Source organism: Haliotis rubra, unplaced genomic scaffold, assembly GCF_003918875.1.
Source record: "Haliotis rubra isolate DU_JTF1 unplaced genomic scaffold, ASM391887v1 Scf473, whole genome shotgun sequence".
Lineage (NCBI taxonomy): Eukaryota > Metazoa > Mollusca > Gastropoda > Lepetellida > Haliotidae > Haliotis > Haliotis rubra.
The window spans coordinates 58,196-79,325 of NW_025767161.1; the positions used below are offsets into that span (position 1 = coordinate 58,196).

The 21,130-nt window shown below is 39.4% G+C and overlaps 1 protein-coding gene across 6 annotated transcripts in view; it reads left to right on the forward strand.

Annotated features, from left to right (window-relative positions):
* Positions 1-21,130, forward strand: part of LOC124290758 (low-density lipoprotein receptor-related protein 4-like) — a 29,399-nt gene that overhangs the window by 5,669 nt on the left and 2,600 nt on the right. The window contains exons 2-17 of one of the 6 annotated variants that reach the window (XM_046727579.1): positions 1,653-1,778; positions 2,751-2,882; positions 6,494-6,616; positions 7,027-7,149; positions 7,300-7,413; positions 10,174-10,287; positions 10,712-10,828; positions 11,063-11,185; positions 12,720-12,986; positions 17,612-17,789; positions 18,274-18,492; positions 18,839-18,957; positions 19,240-19,379; positions 19,589-19,745; positions 19,985-20,125; positions 20,820-20,928. In XM_046727579.1, the coding sequence (XP_046583535.1) occupies positions 1,721-1,778; positions 2,751-2,882; positions 6,494-6,616; positions 7,027-7,149; positions 7,300-7,413; positions 10,174-10,287; positions 10,712-10,828; positions 11,063-11,185; positions 12,720-12,986; positions 17,612-17,789; positions 18,274-18,492; positions 18,839-18,957; positions 19,240-19,379; positions 19,589-19,745; positions 19,985-20,125; positions 20,820-20,827 (2,133 nt within the window). In that variant the 5' untranslated portion in view covers positions 1,653-1,720 and the 3' untranslated portion in view covers positions 20,828-20,928. Of the gene's footprint in view, positions 1-1,652; positions 1,779-2,750; positions 2,883-6,493; positions 6,617-7,026; positions 7,150-7,299; positions 7,414-10,173; positions 10,288-10,711; positions 10,829-11,062; positions 11,186-12,719; positions 12,987-17,611; positions 17,790-18,273; positions 18,493-18,838; positions 18,958-19,239; positions 19,380-19,588; positions 19,746-19,984; positions 20,929-21,130 lie in introns of all 6 variants that reach the window. The other 5 variants (XM_046727578.1, XM_046727576.1, XM_046727577.1 and 2 more) reach the window with 5 other exon arrangements.

The following is a 21,130-nucleotide window of genomic DNA, read 5'->3' on the forward strand; positions in this document are numbered from 1 at the left end:
CATAATCCGTTCGTGACTGATTTTAAAATTTCTTGAACATTATTTCTCAACTTAAATATCTGTGTTGCTTTCAAACAAAAAATTCCCCACATGGGCACAATGTGTTAAGCCCATTTTCTGGTGTCCCCCGCCGTGATATTGCTGGAATATTGCTAAAAGCGGCGTAAAACTAAACTCAGTCAGTCAGTCAAACAAAAATCCCAACATGTGCGGGACCCGTGAAGATCCGGGTTAGAGTTGGTCTTTAGTAATCCATGTTTGCCGTAGGCGACTAACGGAATCGGGTGGTCACACTGATCTGTTGAAGGTCTAAAGCAAACTCTTCCTTCTATGTAAAGAGATGGAAGTGAACACTTGAGGTTCTTAACCTTTCACACGACATGGCTGTCTGACTGCTGTCGCGAGTCGACGATGTACGGATGTGCCTTTTTTGATGAGGGTATGGGACCAAAATTCAGGCATCATCAGCGAGAGGACGAGAATTGGACCCATACGACAGTTGCATTGACGAGGACGTTTGCGATGGGAACAACATCGTACAGGTGGAAGTTGGCGAGTGTGGTTCATTGATGAATCACGATTTCTGCTCCGACGCCGAAAATAGGCGTACGCTGTCTTCCACAGGTCAACAGATGCAAGGGCGGAAGTATGATGGTGTAGGGAACTATATTCTGTACATAGAGGTCTGATGGTTGGTGGAACAGTGGAATTGAACAGCACATCGCTACATCAGTCAAATTCTCCAGCGTCACCTTCTTGCGATTATCTACCAGAGTGAATTCTTTCAACATCGCAACGCACAGCTCGTTTCAATGACGTCCATTCTTGCCACTGTCTTCACGTGCTCCAATAGAGGATATCTTTGACGAACTCTGTAGACGTGTACGGCGATATCGACATACGCCACATACACGTTCACAAACGGCCAACGCGTTTCAGAAAGAAAGGGGAAAATTCCACAGGACAGAATGGAGTAGCCTAGTGGTTAAAGCATGCACTCGTCACGCCAAAGGCCCAGGTTCGATTCCCCACATGGGTACGATGTGTGAAGCCCATTTCTGATGTCCCCCGCCTTGATATTGCTAGGATATTGCTAAAAGCGGCGTAAACCCATACTCACTCACTCACAATCAGAATTGTTATGACTAGAGACTATGTGACTTTCACCATGCTAAGTTTCATCTTTGCATCAATTGAATAAACTGTGCATATTTATTTTGTTAGCTCTAATTTAGTAAACCTATACTTTTGTTTCTGTTTGAAGAGTATATATTGTCTTTACTGACAGATTGGCTTTGAAACTGCTAATCTGTCTTCTTAATGAGGGTGGTTAGGTAGCCTAGTGGTTAAAGCGTTCGCTCGTCACGCCGAAGACCCGGGTTCGATTCTCAACATGGGTACAATGTGTGAAGTCCATTTCTGGTGTCCCCCGCCGTGATATTGCTTGGATATGTCTAAAGGCGGCATAACACCATACTAACTCACTCACTCTTAATGATTACTAGTATTAATTCATTCACCATCTGGACATGAAAGGTGATAGCTTTCATTGCTAACATTGCTACATTCGGTGACAAACACTCATACTCTTTAACATTATTCCTTTTGTATTTTCTTTATTAATGTGCCTCCTATTGCCTTTATCGGTACAGACATTACTGCCAGTACACAGCTCAACATCGACGCCTTGTATCTTCAGGTTTCCCCCATCACCTCCATCATGGCTACTGGGCCATTTACCATTGTTGCCATATCAATATTTACACTGTTTGCACATGGTAAGTACCATTTTGTATTTGATGCCTTTAGGATGTAGGAATTTCAGTTTATCATGAGACGTTAACTTATGTGATGTTAGAGTATCCTGTAACCATGGAGGGTTAATGTATAGCAGTTTGGTTTGGGAAATAAGGGTTAATGTATAGCAATTCGTTCTTGTTGTGTTCTGTGTATCGTCATAATATGACAAGTTTGTGTTGCGCCATTACAAGGGATGAATAATCGTTGCACTAAAGCAATAACATTACTGGAAGTTTGATGCAGTTCCGGGGTTTTGTTTGGACTTGTACCATGCAATCCCTATTTTATTCAGGTGACAAATTTACAAGCCTTTGCATGTGTTTATGACGGGTGACCCGATGAGGCAGGATACGCTCACCTGTCAGCGAACAAATGACATCATCTCTATTTTATAATGATTCGTTAAAAATGGACATGATTATGTCGGAATTGGGTTTTGAATGGAAGTGATACACATGATGGAAGAGAGTTATTATAGACATCAACTTCTTTATCATGAGGAACACGTTTTGGAGTATATCATTTCTCCTTTATCAGGTGAATGAATGATATGAAGCAGAGAGCATATATATGTACATGTAAGAACAACTAAAACAATAAGACAACAAAAATGCAATGTAAACAATGAAATACAACAGTTAACTGGCGTTGATGTGTGATTGGCAAAGGACAAATAGAAGCCAGCATTTAACAGTTAATTAGCGATGAATCGACACCAACTCTTAACAGGTAATTAGCGCTGAATAGAAGCCCCCTGATGAAGGAGTAAGGATATACTCCGAAACGCTGTGTTCCACATACTAAAGAAGATGACGTCCAAGATACTCTCTTCCTTAAGGTCGGAATTGTTTTTATGGACGTCGAAAGGGTTTTGTCGTTTTTAGTTATTTCAGTTATTGTGATGAAGGGAATTTATCCTTCAACCAATGATTATTGTACACTGCATCCAGGTGAAGACGCCGTAACCAACAACCCTTTGCGGGGCGACAAGTTCGAGTGTACAAACGGAAGAATAATTCCATGGAATTGGAGATGCGATCGGGACAACGATTGTGGAGACAACTCTGACGAGAGCAATTGTTGTAAGTACCAGAAAGTATTTTGGAAAAAGGCCGTGTCATTAATTTATGTCATTGACATAATCAGTTTTTCATTAAGAATACATATTTATTAAGATCAAAATAATCAGTTATTCATTGATTCTAAATATAGATCTATAGATACAACACAGGGCCCCTATTCTCGAAAGTGTCCCAGCTAAGACAGATCCTAAGTAGTTAAGACAGAAGTTAGGACATCCTACCGTAAGGATAAGACCCATTCTCGAAATGATCCTATCCCTGTCCTAACTTGTGCTACCTATCCTAGCTAGGATAGCGAGCTCTTCAGTAGGTGAGATAGAAAAACCTTCATTTAGTTGGGGATTCCCCTAAATAATACCCATGATTCGTGGCATAAAAAACACATAATATAAGGAAATTCAGCTTTTGATGGACTTAGTAGATCTAGAAGAAATTATTCGATATTTTCATCACATTATAGTAATTGGAAAATTCATTTTTTGACAAGGCGATAACAATTTTACTTCAGAATTTGAAAGTCTGCCAAAAAGAAATAAGGATATTAAAGATATGTGTAAAAACATATTTTCATTGTATTTGTTTTTTATGAAAATCATGACTTGAACTCTCATTATGCGTCATCTCACAAACTGAAAAATTCACCTAGGAAATAAAGAGGAGTTACTTCTCATATCAAGTTGGCCTTGACATTGACATTTTACGTGAATGTGACTGAAAAGAGCAATGTTGTGATTATAAAGGCCGAGAATAGGTAAGAATTGAACAAATCTCTTTTGTAGATCTAAAGAATGCGTGCATTGCAACAAGTGTGTCTATTCATTACCGATTAATTGATAATATGAACTGAAGAAACTCTTCATAACTCATCAAAACTGTGTGCTGTTGTAAATTCAAATGTAAGTTTGACGAGTTATTTTGTTTGACGTCAAAATTGGTGAACAAACAAGTACCACTCTATGTTGACTTCCACTAAGATTGACTAAGGACACGTCAAAACCTATCCTAGTATTTGTCCTAAGTTAGTACATCCTAGCGCTAGGATACTTTTCGAGAATAAGGTAGGACACCTATCCTAGACCCTAGGATCAAAGTTAGGACATCCTTGGGCTAGGATCCTTTCGAGAATAGGGGCCCAGGACACGTAATCCTAATATTTTCTTATACACTATGGGTGAGAACGCTCGATATCAAATGTGGCACAGTGCGTGTGAGATCATTTTGCAGGTCATGATTGGCTACCCTGTGGTTCCGACCTGAGGTCAGATTAATATGACGAACTGCTTTCCTGATTGTAATATATTGATCATTTAGTCGTGTTTAGGTCGAGCTCACATCTGTGTCGAACCTCAAGTCAAAACATTGATTACACAAAAGTCTCGTTTCCTGCTGACTGGGTTCCGTCCTATTGCGCAACTTAGTACAATAACCAGTCCAGACATTTGAGACCACTTCATTCAACTGGATACATAAATATTAATCAGTTATGTATTATTTGATACCTCTAAGCACTTGTATATTGCAACTTTACGCTCCTTCTAATCCTTGCAGACATGTCGTGCAGCGTGCTCTATCGTACATGGCCCAGTTTCACAAAGCTCTCGTAAGCCTAAGATCTCGCAACTTTTCTGTTAGTAATCGTACCTCCTATGCTGTGGCATAGACCTACAACAGTCGTAGCGCTACGAGAGCTTTGTGAAACGGGGACCAGGGTGCTTTGTGAAACGAAGCCCAGGGTGCTTTGACAAACGGAAATCTAGAAATCGTGGAAATCTCAAAACGAGGCTCTGCCGCTAGAAAAGTTTGGCGGTCTGTTGCGGACTTGATATTTTATCAATCACATTGTGCGTTACAGAACTACACTTAATAAGCGCAAGGAACACATAACAAGTGTAACCAGTAAGCCAGATGCATTGTGAATCATTTTACGACCTCATCAAACAGTGGCAGTCTGTGACGTCCTAGTTAAGGTCATGCTGCCTACACCTCGCCATAAAATATAGAAATACGATGTTATTAAAGTTGAAATTAAAATTAACTTGTAAATTCCATTTCTTTATGAAACAAGGAAATGGAATTCAGTGTAACTATAATTGTTTGTAGTGCCTCTTTTCACTTTTACACGAGGAAAATTCGGATCGACTGAAAAGTAGGTCATTGTCTGAATAGGTTAGTGAGACTCATGTTTCGGTTTGTATGGTTTTAGAGTTTGAACAGAAATTCATAGCTCTCACCTAGTCAAACAAACAGAGGTCTTACCCAGTGTACATTATTATCAGCCCTGACAATCCAAAGGTATAACAGAAACGTTTGTGCGGAGGGTCACACTTGACATAATTAGTAAACAGAACGTCACATGACATCCCAAATGAACGTTGTATTTTGTATTAATGCGCAACTGTGATCATGAGAATAGAGGCAATATGTATAAGGGTGCGACCCTATGGTGTGTAAGATGCCATTCATTTTACATCTCGTAGTTTCGAAACGTTATATACGTTTTGAAACAAGTTCATGTAAGATAATGATATCTGACAGATACTCGTATAGTAGTCTCAAAATACCTGACCCGTGAACTTCCGGGTTAGAGTAGATCTTCAGCAACCCATGCTTGCCATAAGAGGCGACTAACGGGATCGGGTGGTCAGGCAACTGCATAAGTCGATGTCCATGGTGTTGATCACTGGATTGTCTGGTCCAGACTCGATTATTTACAGATTATTTACATAGCAGGAATATTGCTGAGTGCAGCTAAAATAACAAACAACAAACAAACTTCAACCATAGCTATGGATTTAAACATGCGGAAAATGAAGTGGTTTCACTGCTCTCTTTTATGATAGCACAAATGTGTAAATCCGTAGAACAGAACGGACCAGCTGACCAACACCCAATGATATACTATCGATATACCACTTACGTTTTGGCTAAACAGTTTCTTCCCCTATCAGCCAAGCCGAGAGGTTTAACACTGAGTTTTATCATTAAGCAAAATCAGATTAAGATTATTTCATAGATGTCCAAATCAAAATATATTTTCATAATATTTAACGACCATACAAATAAATATACCCTATTCTAAATTACAATTATTTGCATAAAACTACAGGGGCAGGTTTCATCCAGTAACCGATGTGTAAATCTGTTCAGTGTATCTCACCGGCAGATCGTGTCGAGATAATCCCGAGTATGATAATCTAAAATAGGTGGATGATAATCTATAATCTGAATTTTACATGTTTTTATGTTCTTAATTTACTATACTGACGTACATTAGAAAGTACACACCTGGTGTTTGGGGACTATTTCCCCAAAAACATAAATATTTTGCTGGCAATGTTGTAATTGCGTACGAAATATATGTGATGTTTTGGAAACACTTCCACAATGTTTATGACAAGGCAGAATCAATACACTTTTTAACTATTAATGCTGTTTTTAAGAAAATATTTTACCAAAGAATCAGGTGTGTACTTTCTTTTGAACGTCAGTTGTTATGAAAGCTTAACGTGTAACGTTGATGCTAACTGTCATGCACTTCGAAAAAGAAGAAGCTCGCGATATGTCAAGATGATCTAATATAGGGAGCATTACAATGGTATTTTTACTTTCAGCGACATCTACTTGTGGTGCAGATGAGTTTCCATGTCAGAATGGGAAATGTATCCCTAATAGATGGACATGTGACAAGGAGAACGATTGTGGCGACAGCTCAGACGAAGCTCGCGACCATTGTAGTGAGTATAGCATACCATTAGCTTTTCATCTTAAAAGTGATACAAACTTTCCAAACAGCCACTTTTGCAGATTAGTCATGATCTGATATCCCGATTGTCGTGGTGGGTTTGTTCAGACAAATATGATATGTGTATTTTATAAGCATTTCAGCTACACGCCATTGCTTTTCTTTCGAGAGATCAGTGTAATTTGTGCTCATCCTTGATCTTACCATACGCCTCTGCAAAGATCTTCGACGACCCATACCTGTCGCAAAGGATCGGGTGGTCAGGCTCGATGACAGTTGATACATGTGATTGTATCCCTCATGTTCATGAGATCAAGCAATTGTCTGGTCCAAACTAGACCACCTGACTGTGGTCTTAAACATAGAAAACAAAAGCAAGATCAATATATATTTTCCTTTTAGGCAAAAAAACATGCAGCCCAAATATGTTCGTTTGCGATAATGGTGAGTGCATCTCTTCAAGCTGGGTATGCGATGGAACTAAAGATTGCAACGGAACTGGCAAGGAAGATGAAAAGAATTGTTGTGAGTATTCATTCAGTTTTGATCATGTACCTGTTGAATTGCGACTTTGTTTTAAATTAGTAGTGTCCTTTGTCAATAATATTCATCCTATGAAACACTTTTTACAGATGTGACATGAGATTTTGTTTGTTAATTGGAATGATCTTTTAGCTGTTCAGTGTAGGGAAGACCAGTTCACCTGTGATGATGGACAGTGTATAGCACAGAAGTGGAAGTGTGATGGAGACAAGGACTGCAAAGATGGCTCTGATGAAGCCGATTGTGGTACGTCGCTTAACATTAACATACATTATTCAGCTCTTCGACCACAGTTTCGTTTGCTTTCCTAAACATGGAAATGACTCTTGAAATAACATTTCTTGTCTAGTTTAAGTGAATGCGTCAAGTTTTACTTTTAGCACTATTCAAGCAACATCACAGCAGGGGACAATTCTGGAAGTTATTGAAGAAACATAAGACTGTAAACACTACAACTCAACATATTCCTATAAAACAGTGGTTTGATCATTTTCATGATTTATTTAACATTTACATACCTGAACATACTGCTAACACTCACAATGAACAGTCAGATGTTTCATGGGAATCCTGTGAAATATGTAATGAAGATTTGAACAGACCTTTTACAGAGGATGAGATCCATAAATGTATAAAGAATCTGAAACACAATAAATCACCTGGACCTGATGGAATAGTGAATGAATTCTTCATATCAACAAGAGATTATATAAAACCAATGCTGACAAAACTATTCAATAAAATGTTTACTAACAAGTCATTTCCTCCAGCCTGGGGAAAGAGTGTTATATGTCCTCTCCATAAATCTGGAAGTCTAACTGACCCCAATACCTATTGGGGAATATCTCTCATTGATTCATTGTGCAAAGTTCTGACAAGTGTGATAAATAACAGGCTCAAACAGTGGTGTGATGACAATAACATTATATCTGAGTCTCAAGCTGGATTTAGGCCTACATATTCCACCATAGATCATATATTTACACTGCAAGCCATGATTCAGAAATATCTTGTGAAGAAGAGAGGTAGACTTTACTGCCTCTTTATCGATTTGTCCAAGACATTTGACTGTGTCCTGTTCTGAAGTCTTCAACAAATTGGAATTAAGGGTGAATTTTTTAACTTTATTGTATCAATGTATTCTAACCTATCGGCTTGCATCAGGACTGACCACGGTCTTTCAAATTATTTTAATTGCAATGTTGGAACCCGACAAGGATGTATAGTACGCCCACAGATATTCATAATCTTCATTAATCAGCTTATTACAAGAATGGAAGAAACCGGTGGAAGAGGTATATTCTTAAGAACTGACTCTCCGGATATTGTTGGCCTCATGTATGCAGATGATGTTTCAGCTGTTTCAGATTCTGCCAATCAGTTACAGAAAAAAATAAATGTAGTTGAAGAATTTTGTGATGCCACAGGAATGCAGTTAAACCTGAACAAGACAAAGATAATTGTTTTCAAGAAAGGAGGCCCTCTCAGAAACTATGAAAAGTGGTATTTCAAAGGTCAACAAATCAAAACTGTAAATGTTTATAAATATCTTGGAACATTGTTCACGCCGAAATTATCATGGACAAAAACTCAGCTATGCCAAGCAGCACAAGCCACTAAAGCTCTATTTTCACTCAACAGATTTCAGCAAACTTGTGGATATTTAGACTTAAAGGAACTGTTTAGAATATTTGATAGTATGATAACTCCTATATTATGCTATGGTGCGGAAATATGGGGATCTAACTATTGTAAAGTCATTGAACAGGTTCAACTCAAATTCTGTAGAAAATATCTGAGGCTGAACAAGAACACTAATAACAACATGGTCCTGGGTGAGTGTGGCAGAACTCCACTGCAGTATTACTACATGTGTAGAGCAGTCAGCTACTGGTGCAGGCTTATTCATATGGAGAGTAACAGACAACCACAGCAAGCATATCTCATGCTCAAGTCCTTGGATGATTGTGGGAAGATGACATGGGCTACTCACATCAGGGCTCTACTCTTTCAATATGGATTTGGCTTTGTGTGGATAAGCCAGGACATTGGGGATACAAAAGCTTTTATATATAGTTTTAAACAAAGATTACAAGACTGTCTGACTCAGAACTGGCACTTATCTCTTTCAGAATCTTCCAAATGCAATTATTCCTCACAGTACATGTCACTACTGAATGCTGAAAAATATCTGCTTTCACCTGAAATACCATGATACTATAAAATAGCCATTGCAAGATTTAGATGCAACAACTTCAGACTAGCCATAGAAACTGGGCGACACTCCAATACCCCACGTGAAGAAAGACTGTGCACCTATTGCTATACTAATAATATATCTCTTATTGAGGATGAATATCATGTAATGATAGTCTGTGACAAGTACAGCCAAGAACGACAACTCTGCTTCCCCCATAACAGCTATCAACCGACACTCAACCACTCCATAAACCCGATGTCTACTGAAAACATAAAGACTATTAAACAAATCGCAAAATATCTCAGTAATGTCTTAAAGCTACACAGTTAACACCGCATTATTAATATTTTTCAATGTAACTGTTATTATGCATGCATAAATCTTTACCAAACTCCTATGTTTGTTGTATGGGCCTGAGGCCTTAAAAATTGAATAAATTCTGTCTGTCTGTCTGTCTGGTCCAAACTAGACCACCTGACTGTGGTCTTAAACATAGAAAACAAAAGCAAGATCAATATATATTTTCTTTTAAGGGAAAAAAACATGCAGCCCAAATATGTTCGTTTGCGATAATGGTGAGTGCATCTCTTCAAGCTGGGTATGCGATGGAACTAAAGATTGCAACGGAACTGGCAAGGAAGATGAAAAGAATTGTTGTGAGTATTCATTCAGTTTTGATCATGTACCTGTTGAATTGCGACTTTGTTTTAAATTAGTAGTGTCCTTTGTCAATAATATTCATCCTATGAAACACCTTTTACAGATGTGACATGAGATTCTGTTTGTTAACTGGAATGATCTTTTAGCTGTCCAGTGTAGGGAAGACCAGTTCACCTGTGATGATGGACAGTGTATAGCACAGAAGTGGAAGTGTGATGGAGACAAGGACTGCAAAGATGGCTCTGATGAAGCCGATTGTGGTACGTCGCTTAACATTAACATACATTATTCAGCTCTTCGACCACAGTTTCGTTTGCATTCCTGAACATGGAAATGATTCTTGAAATAACATTTCTTGTCTAGTTTAAGTGAATGCGTCAAGTTTTACTTTTAGCACTATTCAAGCAACATCACAGCAGGGGACACGAGAAGCAGACTTCACACATTGTATCCAAGTGGAGAATCGAACCCGGGTCGTGACGAGCGAAGGCTTTAACAACTAGTCTACTCCACCGCCCTAGTCTTGTTAAACAAATACTTGTTGTAATAATTGTACATCTTTATTATTAAAAGTATTTTGGTGAGATGCCACTGATGGTTCGACTTTGACAAGAAGGGAAATTAACCCAGTGGCTTATTTTTCAACCAAGCAACAAATGAAATTGAAATTCCTTTTCTTTCAAGCGTCATCCCGAACTTGTGCCGTCAATACGTTTCGCTGTCTCGATGGCGCATGTATCTATGAAGCCTTGTGGTGTGATGGAAACTTCGACTGCTTTGACCACAGTGATGAAACCAACTGTAAGGAAATGTGTTCCCAGCAACTATTTAAATGCAAAACGTCTGATAAATGTATTCAGCTGTCCTGGCTCTGTGACGGTCATTTTGATGACTGATGAAAATTGCATTTTTTATTCTTTTTCTCATGTGTCTTTTGTAAATATTTCAATTCTCAAGAGGATATCACTTCCTGGTTTCTTGATATCGTTGAATATCGCCTCCAGTTTTTGCATGTGGTAGTATTGTCCATTTCAGGCAATACTGGATGTGACATCGGGGAGGTTATGTGTTTAGATGGGCATTATTGTGTGTCGAAATCGGTGCAGTGTGATGGTGCCAAGAACTGTCAAGATGGCTCAGATGAACTAAATTGCACAGGTGAGTGGGTGTAGTGTATATGTTACAGTGAATATGTCAAATCGGTGATTTTGTAGAATCACTGAAAATTTCAGAAATTTTATAAAATTCCTGATTCCTGATGTTTGACAATACTGCTTGTAAATATTGCATATTTAATGTTTCTTTGGATTTTTTACACGTTTTAGTCTGAACATATTACAAACAATCTTGTCAAAACAAACACTTAGAATGCGATATATTCATTTCATGGAATATGTAAAAAAATGGTTGTGATTTTCAGGGATTTGGTTAAATCCCTAGGAATTCCAGGGATTTTGTGAAACCACCGAGTGAATCAGGAATTGTATAAAATCCCTGAAATAGAAACGTCCTTGGGAAGAGTAGCATACAGGCAACACTTTAGCAGAATGTCTTTCAAAGAGCATGAAACGAAACTGACTCAGCATTGAATGTTTTAGTAAAGTATTCATGTTGTTTAGCCATAGACATGAACAGGTTATTTCATGATTTGATGGCTCAGTGCTTATATCATCGCATCCCATGATCGATGCACATGATGTTGATCACTGGACAGCTGTTGACAGCTGGAGTGCGCCGTTAAACAACAAACAAACAAACAGCCTACATGATGAACCCAGAAATCAACACGCAAAAGAATGCACTTTGAACCAAATGTTGATATGCAATTAACCGTTGTATTATAACACTACGACTAAGCTTCCAATTAAAACTGATTACTACAAAGTAGTGACAATGACAATATATAGTGATGTGGCTATTTAGAATTAAATGGCTGTAGGAAATAGAGTAGCAGAAATAATAGCAGTGAAATCTATACTAATAGTATTCACCTAACAACAGTGGTCAAGTTGACAAAAACGCCGAAATTGGAATATTATCTTCACCCGGTGGCTGGTTTTGCTGTAATATGAGATAATATAGGGGAATGCGCTTTATCCCTTATATTGTCCAACAAAACCTCCCAGAATGTATCATCATATGCTGGAGTTGTCTGCTCCTGTTCTGGAGAAACTGAAGATTACACTTAACACCAACGGCAGCAAATTAGGGTAACCTCCTCACCACAATTTGCATTAATCGGTAATACTTTCCTGCCAACTGGCATTCACAATTTGGTGAACTTTTACTGAATCTTCACAGAAATAAAGTAATACAATTACCACAGTGTTTAACACTATATTACCCTGTCTTATAACAACATATACTGAGGGGAAAAAATAAGGTATCACATGCAAGCACAATTGTACCCATATTTTGTTCCAGGTTTCTTCACAAGCTTTGCGATACAAAGCTTGTGAAGAAAAAAATAGAGGAACACTTGTCCTTTCATGTGATCACTTTTTTTATTCCCTCAGTATATTATGATCAAACGGAGGTACCTGTCATTGGTGTATTTGTTGCCTCTACAGCACTCCTGTCGTGCCTTACAGATGTTTCAATATGCAATACAGTGTAGTAACTTTGGCCTGATAACCTCCATACCTTGTTATTATATGGAAAGATGCTCAACCATTTACGTATGTCCTTCTAGCCCTTGCAGGTGATGCATGCAGCAATAACAATGGTGGATGTGAACAAATCTGTGTCAACCTACCCGGAAATACGAGCAAGTGTGGCTGCAATCCAGGTTACAGTCTCACGAATAATTCCCAGACTGTGTGTACAGACATTGATGAGTGTAAAGACAATCCTATTCGTGGCACCTGCTCTCAAATCTGCAGGAACACCAAGGGAAGCTACAAGTGTGAATGTGTTAACAATTATTCACTGGTCAACAGGAGATACTGCAAAGCTGACGGTAAGTCTTTGGCGCAAGACATCAAATATATCACCTGGAAATAGGTTAAGCAGTCCCAGCTGTTATGGCGATGAAGTTTGAAAACGTTAATACGACTTAAGCGTGGAGCTCCAGTGTGCCCCGGGCAGCTGTGGCTGGTAGGGTGTTGCTAAAATGACTGTATTGGCCACAACACGGCTTCCTATGATGAAACTGTATAGCTGCCACATGAGTGGATGTATTCCTGTCGCGTGGATATATTCCTGTGGAGTGGATGTATTCTTGTGCTGTGGATATATTCCTGTGGTGTGGATGTGTTCCTGTGGCGTGGATGTATACCTGTGGTGTGGATGTATTCCTGTGGTGTGCATATATTCCTGTAGAGTGGATGTCTGTAGTGTGGATGTATTCCTGTGGTGTGGATGTATACCAATGGCGTGGATGTATTCCTGTGGTGTGGATGTATGCCTGTGGTGTGGGTGTATACCTATAGTGTGGATGTATTCCTGTGGCATGGATGTATTCCTGTGGTGTGGATGTATTCCTGTGGCGTGCATGTATACCTGTGGTGTGGATGTATACCTGTGGTGTGGATGGATACTTGTGGAGTGGATGTATACCTGTAGTGTGGATGTATACCTGTGGTGTGGATGTATTCCTGTGGTGTGGATGTACTCCAGTGTCGTGTTGAATGTATACCTGTGGTGTGGATGTATTCCTGTGGTGTGGATGTAATCCTGTGGTGTGGATGTATTTCTGTTGTGTGGATGTATTCCTGAGGTGTGGATGTATTCCTGTGGGATGGATGTATTCCTGTGTGGTGGATGTATTCCTGTGGTGTGTGCGTGTGGTGTTCTGCTGTCGTCTGGATGTATTCCTGTGGCGTGGATTCAATCCTGTGGTAGTTGTGAATGTGTTCCTATAGTGTGGATGTATTCCTGTGGCGTGCATGCAATCCTGTGGTAGAGGTGAATGTATTCCTATGGTGTGGATGTATTCATGTTGTGTGGATGCAACCCTGTGGTAGTTGTGAATGTATTGCTATGGTATGGATGTATTCCTATGGTGTGGATGCAATCCTGTGGTAGAGGTGAATGTATTCCTATGGTGTGGATGTATTCTTTGGTGTGGATGCAATCCTGTTGTAGAGTTGAATGTATTCCTATGGTATGGATGTATTCCTATGGTGTGGATGCAATCCTGTGGTAGTGTTGAATGTATTGCTATTGTGTGGATGTATTCCTGTGGCGTGGAGTGCCATCCTGTGGTAGAGTCAGAATGTATTGCTATGGTATGGATGTATTCCTGTGTGTGGATGCAATCCTGTGGCAGTGTTGAATGTATTCCTATCGTGTGGATGTATTCCTGTGGCATGGATGCAATCCTGTGGTAGAGGTGAATGTATTCCTATGGTGTGGATGTATTCATGTGGTGTGGATTGCAACCCTGTGGTAGTTGTTGTTAATGTATTCCTGTGGTATGGATGTATTCCTGTGGCGTGGATGCAATCTTGTGGTATTGGTAATTGTATTCTTGTGGTATGAATGTATTCCTGTGGTGTGGATGCATTCCTTGTGGTAGTGGTGAATGTATTCCTGCGGTGTGGATGTATTCCTGTGGTGTGGATGTATGCCTGTGGTAGAGTTGAATGTATTGCTATGGTGTTGATGTATTTCTGTTGCGTGGATGTATTACTGTGGTGTTGATGTATTCCTGTGGGGTGAATGTATTCCTGTGGTGTGGATGCATTCCTGTTGTGTGAATGCAATCCTGTGGTATTTGTGAAAGTATCCCTTTGGTGTGGATGTATTCCTGTGGCGTGGGTGCCATCCTATGGTAGAGGTGAATGTATTCCTATGGTATGGATGTATTCCTGTGGCGTGGATGCCAGCCTGTGGTAGAATTGAATGTATTGCTATGGTGTGGATGTATTCCTGTGGTGTGGATGCAATCCTGTGGTAGTTGTGAATGTATCCCTATGGTGTGGATGTATTCCTGTGGTGTGGATGTAATCCTGTTGTAGAGTTGAATGTATTGCTATGGTGTGGATGTATTCCTGTGGTGTGGATGCAATCCTGTGGTAGTGTTGAATGTATTGCTATGGTGTGGATGTATTCCTGTGGTGTGGATGTAATCCTGTTGTAGAGTTGAATGTATTGCTTTGGTGTGGATGTATTCCTGTGGTGTGGATGTAATCCTGTGGTAGTTGTGAATGTATCCCTATGGTGTGGATGTATTCCTGTGGTGTGGATGCAATCCTGTGGTAGTTGTGATTGTATCCCTATGGTGTGGATGTATTCCTGTGGTGTGGATGCAATCCTGTGGTAGTTGTGAATGTATTCCTATGGTGTGGATGTATTCCTGTGGTGTGGATGCAATCCTGTGGTAGTTGTGAATGTATCCCTATGGTGTGGATGTATTCCTGGATGTATTCCTTGGTGTGGATGCAATCCTGTGGTAGAGGTGAATGTATTGCTATGGTGTGGATGTATTCCTGTGATGTGGATGCCATCGTGTGGTAGTTGTGAATGTATTGCTATGGTGTGGATGTATTCCTGTGATGTGGATGCCATGGTGTGTGGTAGTTGTGAATGTATTCCTATGGTGTGGATGTATTCCTGTGGTGTGGATGCAATCCTGTGGTAGTTGTGAATGTATCCCTATGGTGTGGATGTATTCCTGTGGTGTGGATGCAATCCTGTGGTAGTTGTGAATGTATTGCTATGGTGTGGATGTATTCCTGTGGTGTGGATGCAATCCTGTGGTAGAGGTGAATGTATTCCTATGGTGTGGATGTATTCCTGTGGTGTGGATGCAATCCTGTTGTAGGTGAATGTATTGCTATGGTGTGGATGTATTCCTGTGGTGTGGATGCAATCCTGTGGTAGTGTTGAATGTATTGCTATTGTGTGGATGTATTCCTGTGGTGTGGATGCAATCCTGTGGTAGTTGTGAATGTATCCCTATGGTGTGGATGTATTCCTGTGGTGTGGGTGCCATCCTGTGGTAGTTGTGAATGTATTCCTATGGTGTGGATGTATTCCTGTTGTGTGGATGCAATCCTGTGGTAGTTGTGAATGTATTCCTATGGTGTGGATGTATTCCTGTGGTGTGGATGCAATCCTGTGGTAGAGGTGAATGTATTCCTATGGTGTGGATGTATTCCTGTGGGTGTGGATGCAATCCTGTGGTGAATGTGAATGAATTCCTATGGTGTGGATGTATTCCTGTGGTGTGGATGCAATCCTGTGGTAGTGGTGAATGTATTGCTATGGTGTGGATGTATTCCTGTGGTGTGGATGCAATCCTGTGGTATTTGTGAATGTATCTATGGTGTGGATGGTGTGGATGTATTCCTGTGGTAGAGGTGCCATCCTGTGGTAGAGGTGAATGTATTCCTATGGTGTGGATGTATTCCTGTGGCGTGGATGCCAGCCTGTGGTAGAGTTGAATGTATCCCTATGGTGTGGATGTATTCCTGTTGTGTCGATGCAATCCTGTGGTAGTTGTGAATATATCCTTATGGTGTGGATGTATTCCTTTGGTGTTGATGCAATCCTGTTGTAGAGTTGAATGTATTGCTATGGTGTGGATGTATTCCTGTGGTTTGGATGCAATCCTGTGGTAGTGGTGTATGTATTCCTGTGGCATGGATGCATTCCGGTTGTGCAGGTGTATTCTGTGTTGTATATCGGTGAAATGATTTCACCAGAAGCTCTTGAATAGATACTGGTGAGCCGACTTCTTGTAACCCGCCGAAACGCGTCCGTCCGTGCGCTCGTTCGTGCAAGTTCGTCTTTTCCAGAGGTGAACATAAACAAACGTTGACTATTTCTTCACCAAACTTGGTAAATAGATAGGTCTCGTGGTGAACTGGTGCCTTTTGGTAGATTTGGATATGTGAATGAAATACATTTTATCGTTTCCATGGCAACAAGTTTGACTTTGACTGAAATTGGTGGTAGTGCTCTTTGCCTGAACTTTAAACCTTTCAATACACTCCTTCCACTTTGTGGGTATTCATGACTGACTGACTGAGTTTGGTTTTACGCCGCTTTTAGCAATATTCCAGCTACATCACGGCGGGGGAACACCAGAAATGGGCTTCACACATTGTACCCATGTGGGGATTCGAACCCGGGTATTCATGAACCTAGTGACATAAATCAACAGTACCATTTTATTTCCAGTATCAACATTAAACTGTGGAAGAACTCAGACAGTCTGTTGTTGATACAAGTATACAGTATATGAATAGTTTACATATGTATGTAGCATTTGTCATTGTTGACATCTTCTCATGACATATACTCATAGAGAGTATTTCCCCATTGCGGGGGATATTAATGACTTTGACTTCTTGTTATTTTGGTGAAGTGGAATCGATTGAAGTGTATGTGTGCAGTCACTACTGGAAACATATTACGCTTGAAGAGCAAATATATGGTCAATTAGCTGTCAGTGCAAGCATTTGTTATTGTTGACATAGCAGATTATGGCTCACATCTGTCAAAATAAAACATAACAACAATGCATTTCTGTCATTTTGTAGGATGTCAGCTGATCTGATTATTTTGTGTACGTCTGACTTTTGGACACAATCATAATTTAACCGAAATATGTGTACTGATCTCATTTTTACATAGGCAGCCACTCAGAGCTTCTGCTGGCAGCCAGAAGAGATCTTCGTAGAATCAACCTTGAAACTTTGGTACCTAGCGTGCTCCTTGGTGCTCCACATGTATCATCTGCTGTTGCCTTGGATTTCGACTTTCTTGAAAATAAATTGTACTGGACAGATGTAGCTAAAGAGGCTATTTTTAGGTGAGTTTGCTATTGTAGCCCAGTAAGAGTGAGGACATTGATTGTCATAAAAAGCAAAGGATTTGCATGAGTGGTGTTTCAATTGAAAATATTTTCATAGACCACCTACGATAATTCAGATCATATGTATTCATGCGTGTCGTGTACAATGACAGACATCAAAATTAACTTCACGTATAAAAATACATTTCATTATAATCAAAGCTAACATGGATATTACCAGCTCAGGTTGGTGCTTCTTAGAATACTCAATATGGAATGACAAATTCTCCAGAGCTGACTTTGACAACAAGTCATCGGCGGAACAGGTGGCATCAAGATAATTCAGATCATATGTATTCATGTGTGCTATGTACAATGTCATACATTAAAATTAACTTCACGTATAAACATACATTTCATAATAATCAAAGTTAAAATGGAGATTACAAGTTCAAGTTGGCGCCTTTTAGAATGCTCAACCATGAAATAACGTTTTCTCCAGAGCTGACTTTGACAACAAGCCATCGGTTGAAGAGGTATCATCAACAGATGTCAGGACTCCTGATGGTCTTGCAGTAGACTGGATCAACAAGCACCTCTACTGGACTGACACTGGCTTTGACAGGATTGAAGTTTCCTCGTTGGATGGCAAAATGAGGAAGACGCTTATTAACACAGGATTAGATGAACCAAGAGCCATAGTACTGGATCCCAACCATGGGTAAATCAGGCTTCTGTAATGAGACAGTGAACAATGGTTCCATTCTTACATTTGGCTACTAATGGCATAACCAGTACAACATGAAAACTGTTTGACTGATGAGAGATGTAGCATGATTCATCTGGGGACCAAAAAAATCCACACCATTAGAGAAAATCATAATAAGAACCATTAAACCTTTTTTGATATTCTTTGAAATTGGCTCGTGGAAAATTACTGAAGTATACTCTATACGGGGGAACTAATTAATAAATCTGAAATCAGAAAATATTGAACATTATCTAAATGGTTCTAAATTGACCGATATTTCTGAGGAGACATTCTGAGTCCTGTTCATTACTTGCAGCCTTGTGTATTGGACTGACTGGGGTAAACAGCCTAAGATTGAACGATGTGGAATGGATGGCAATGACAGGAAAGTGATTGTCAACACAACCATCGCCTGGCCTAATGGACTTACTATTGGTTGGTATCAAAATGGACGTATTCCATAGAAAGTATATCTGATTGTTGACTTCACCATCGCCTTACTAGGTTAGCTTCGAATACGTTGTATTTGTAATCAAATGATTTTTATCCCTTTTTCTATTTTGTATGTCCATTGCATCGAGTATGTTCCGTCTGTCAATGATATTATTGATTTTAGTTGGATGTAAACCTGTTTTCTATTGAGCGATATATAAGTGAAAGTATTTCAGTTAAAGGTATACTGCTTACAGCTTTCTGAATGGAGCACTGTCCTTTCAGATTATGTTGCCAACAGACTGTATTGGGTTGACTCGAAGCTTCACACAATTGAGAGCTCAAACATGTTGGGACTGGAACGTGTCTCCGTTCTTAAGAGTGTCCTTCACCTCCACAATCCTTTTGCCATTACTGTATTCGAGGTGAGTGTGGAACGTGTGTCTTTTCTTCAGAGTGTCCTTCACCTCCACAATCCTTTTGCCATCACTGTAGTCGAAGTGACTCGTGCAGGATTGCTATGTTCAAGAGTTTGTAAATAACGCTGTTGAGGAACAAAACTTTGGCCATGTGTGTTGTTGTGTTTAAATGTTTTCCAAACTGTTACTTATTAATACTTTGCTTTCTATCTAAGGATTTTCTTTACTGGACTGACTGGTACTCTAAATCCGTTAAGAAATACAGCAAGTTCGGAAGACGTAGTGACGAGGAAGTGGAAACAATTGCCAGTAATCTTCCTTCACCCATGGGTTTACGTGTATTCCATCCCAACAGACAACAAATACTAAGAAGTAAGAAGATACTAAACTTCAAAGCAGTTGTACAAATCAACGTGTAATATCACAGTATCACTCCTAAAAAATTTTCTGTTTCTGAAGTCTAGTCATTTAATGTAGTTACATTTTTACAAGCTGACATTTTTAAGTGATTTCACGGCAAATATTTTAATATGACAACACGATCAGAAGGTTAAGTGTACTTTATGTACTCGTGCTCTGTTGTTTAACAAACTAATGTCTTCTGCTGATAGGGTTGTGTGGTGATAACAATGGCGGCTGTTCCCACTTCTGTCTGCCAAAAGTTTATGATCCCAGCAACAGTGAACTCTTTGTCTGTGACTGTCCCAGTGAACTCATCTTGTCGTCAGATAAGAAGACTTGTGTTGAAGGAGGTACGTTCATATCAAAGTGCGTTCTAGTAACCTGGTCGGTTTCACTTTCTGAATGTTTAAGTGACACAAAGGAAAGGTTTCACAGAGCATGAACATCATTTTGAATTTATTACTATGGTTTGTTTATATTTGATGTTGATCTTACATATTTTCTTTCCATCGCTTTATTATATCTTTGTATGTCTTAACATGCAACCATTAGGTTTGTTTCTCTTTTCATATATACCTACGTTCATTTCAAGTTTCATATCATCCTTACGTATGCTCATGTCAAAGCTATGACGTTCTAGTTACCTCGTTGGTTTCACTTTCTGAATGTTTGAGTGACACAAAGGAAAGGTTTCACAGAGCATGAACATCATATATCTTAATCATTGTTTGTTTATATTTGAATGTAAAACTTCACGTTGATCTTACCTATTTTCTTTTCACCCCTTATTATATATGTGTATGTCTTAGCATGCAACCATTTGCTTTGTTTCTCTTTTCAGATATACCTACGTTCATTTTAAGTTATCATATCCTTTGCCTTTTAGAATTTCATCACATCATGCTTCCCCCATCCTAAATTACTTTCTTTGTTTCACTGACTGTTCATAATACATTCTTCGTGTATTGTAGTGTTTATGTACATGTGTTTCATATCCCATGCTTTTTTATGACTTTACTTTAATGAATCATTTTCTAATTACAGCTAATTAGACCTTGACAACAAACAATGTAACATGTTGTTACGATGAACGGATGAGAACATACACGGTGTTTCAAAACTGGCGTCGAAAATAGCCGCTTTCATTTGAATGGTTGGTTGGTTGTTGGTTGGTGGGTTTGGGTTGGTGGGTTGGTGGGTTGGTTGGTGCACTCAGTAATATATGCATTTATAAACACAACAGTATTCGCCCATAAAGCGAGGTGTATGAAGAGCCGTACTAAAGAAGGTACGTTATGTAAGTGAGTGAGTGAGTTTAGTTTTACGCCGCACTCAGCAATATTCCAGCTACATGG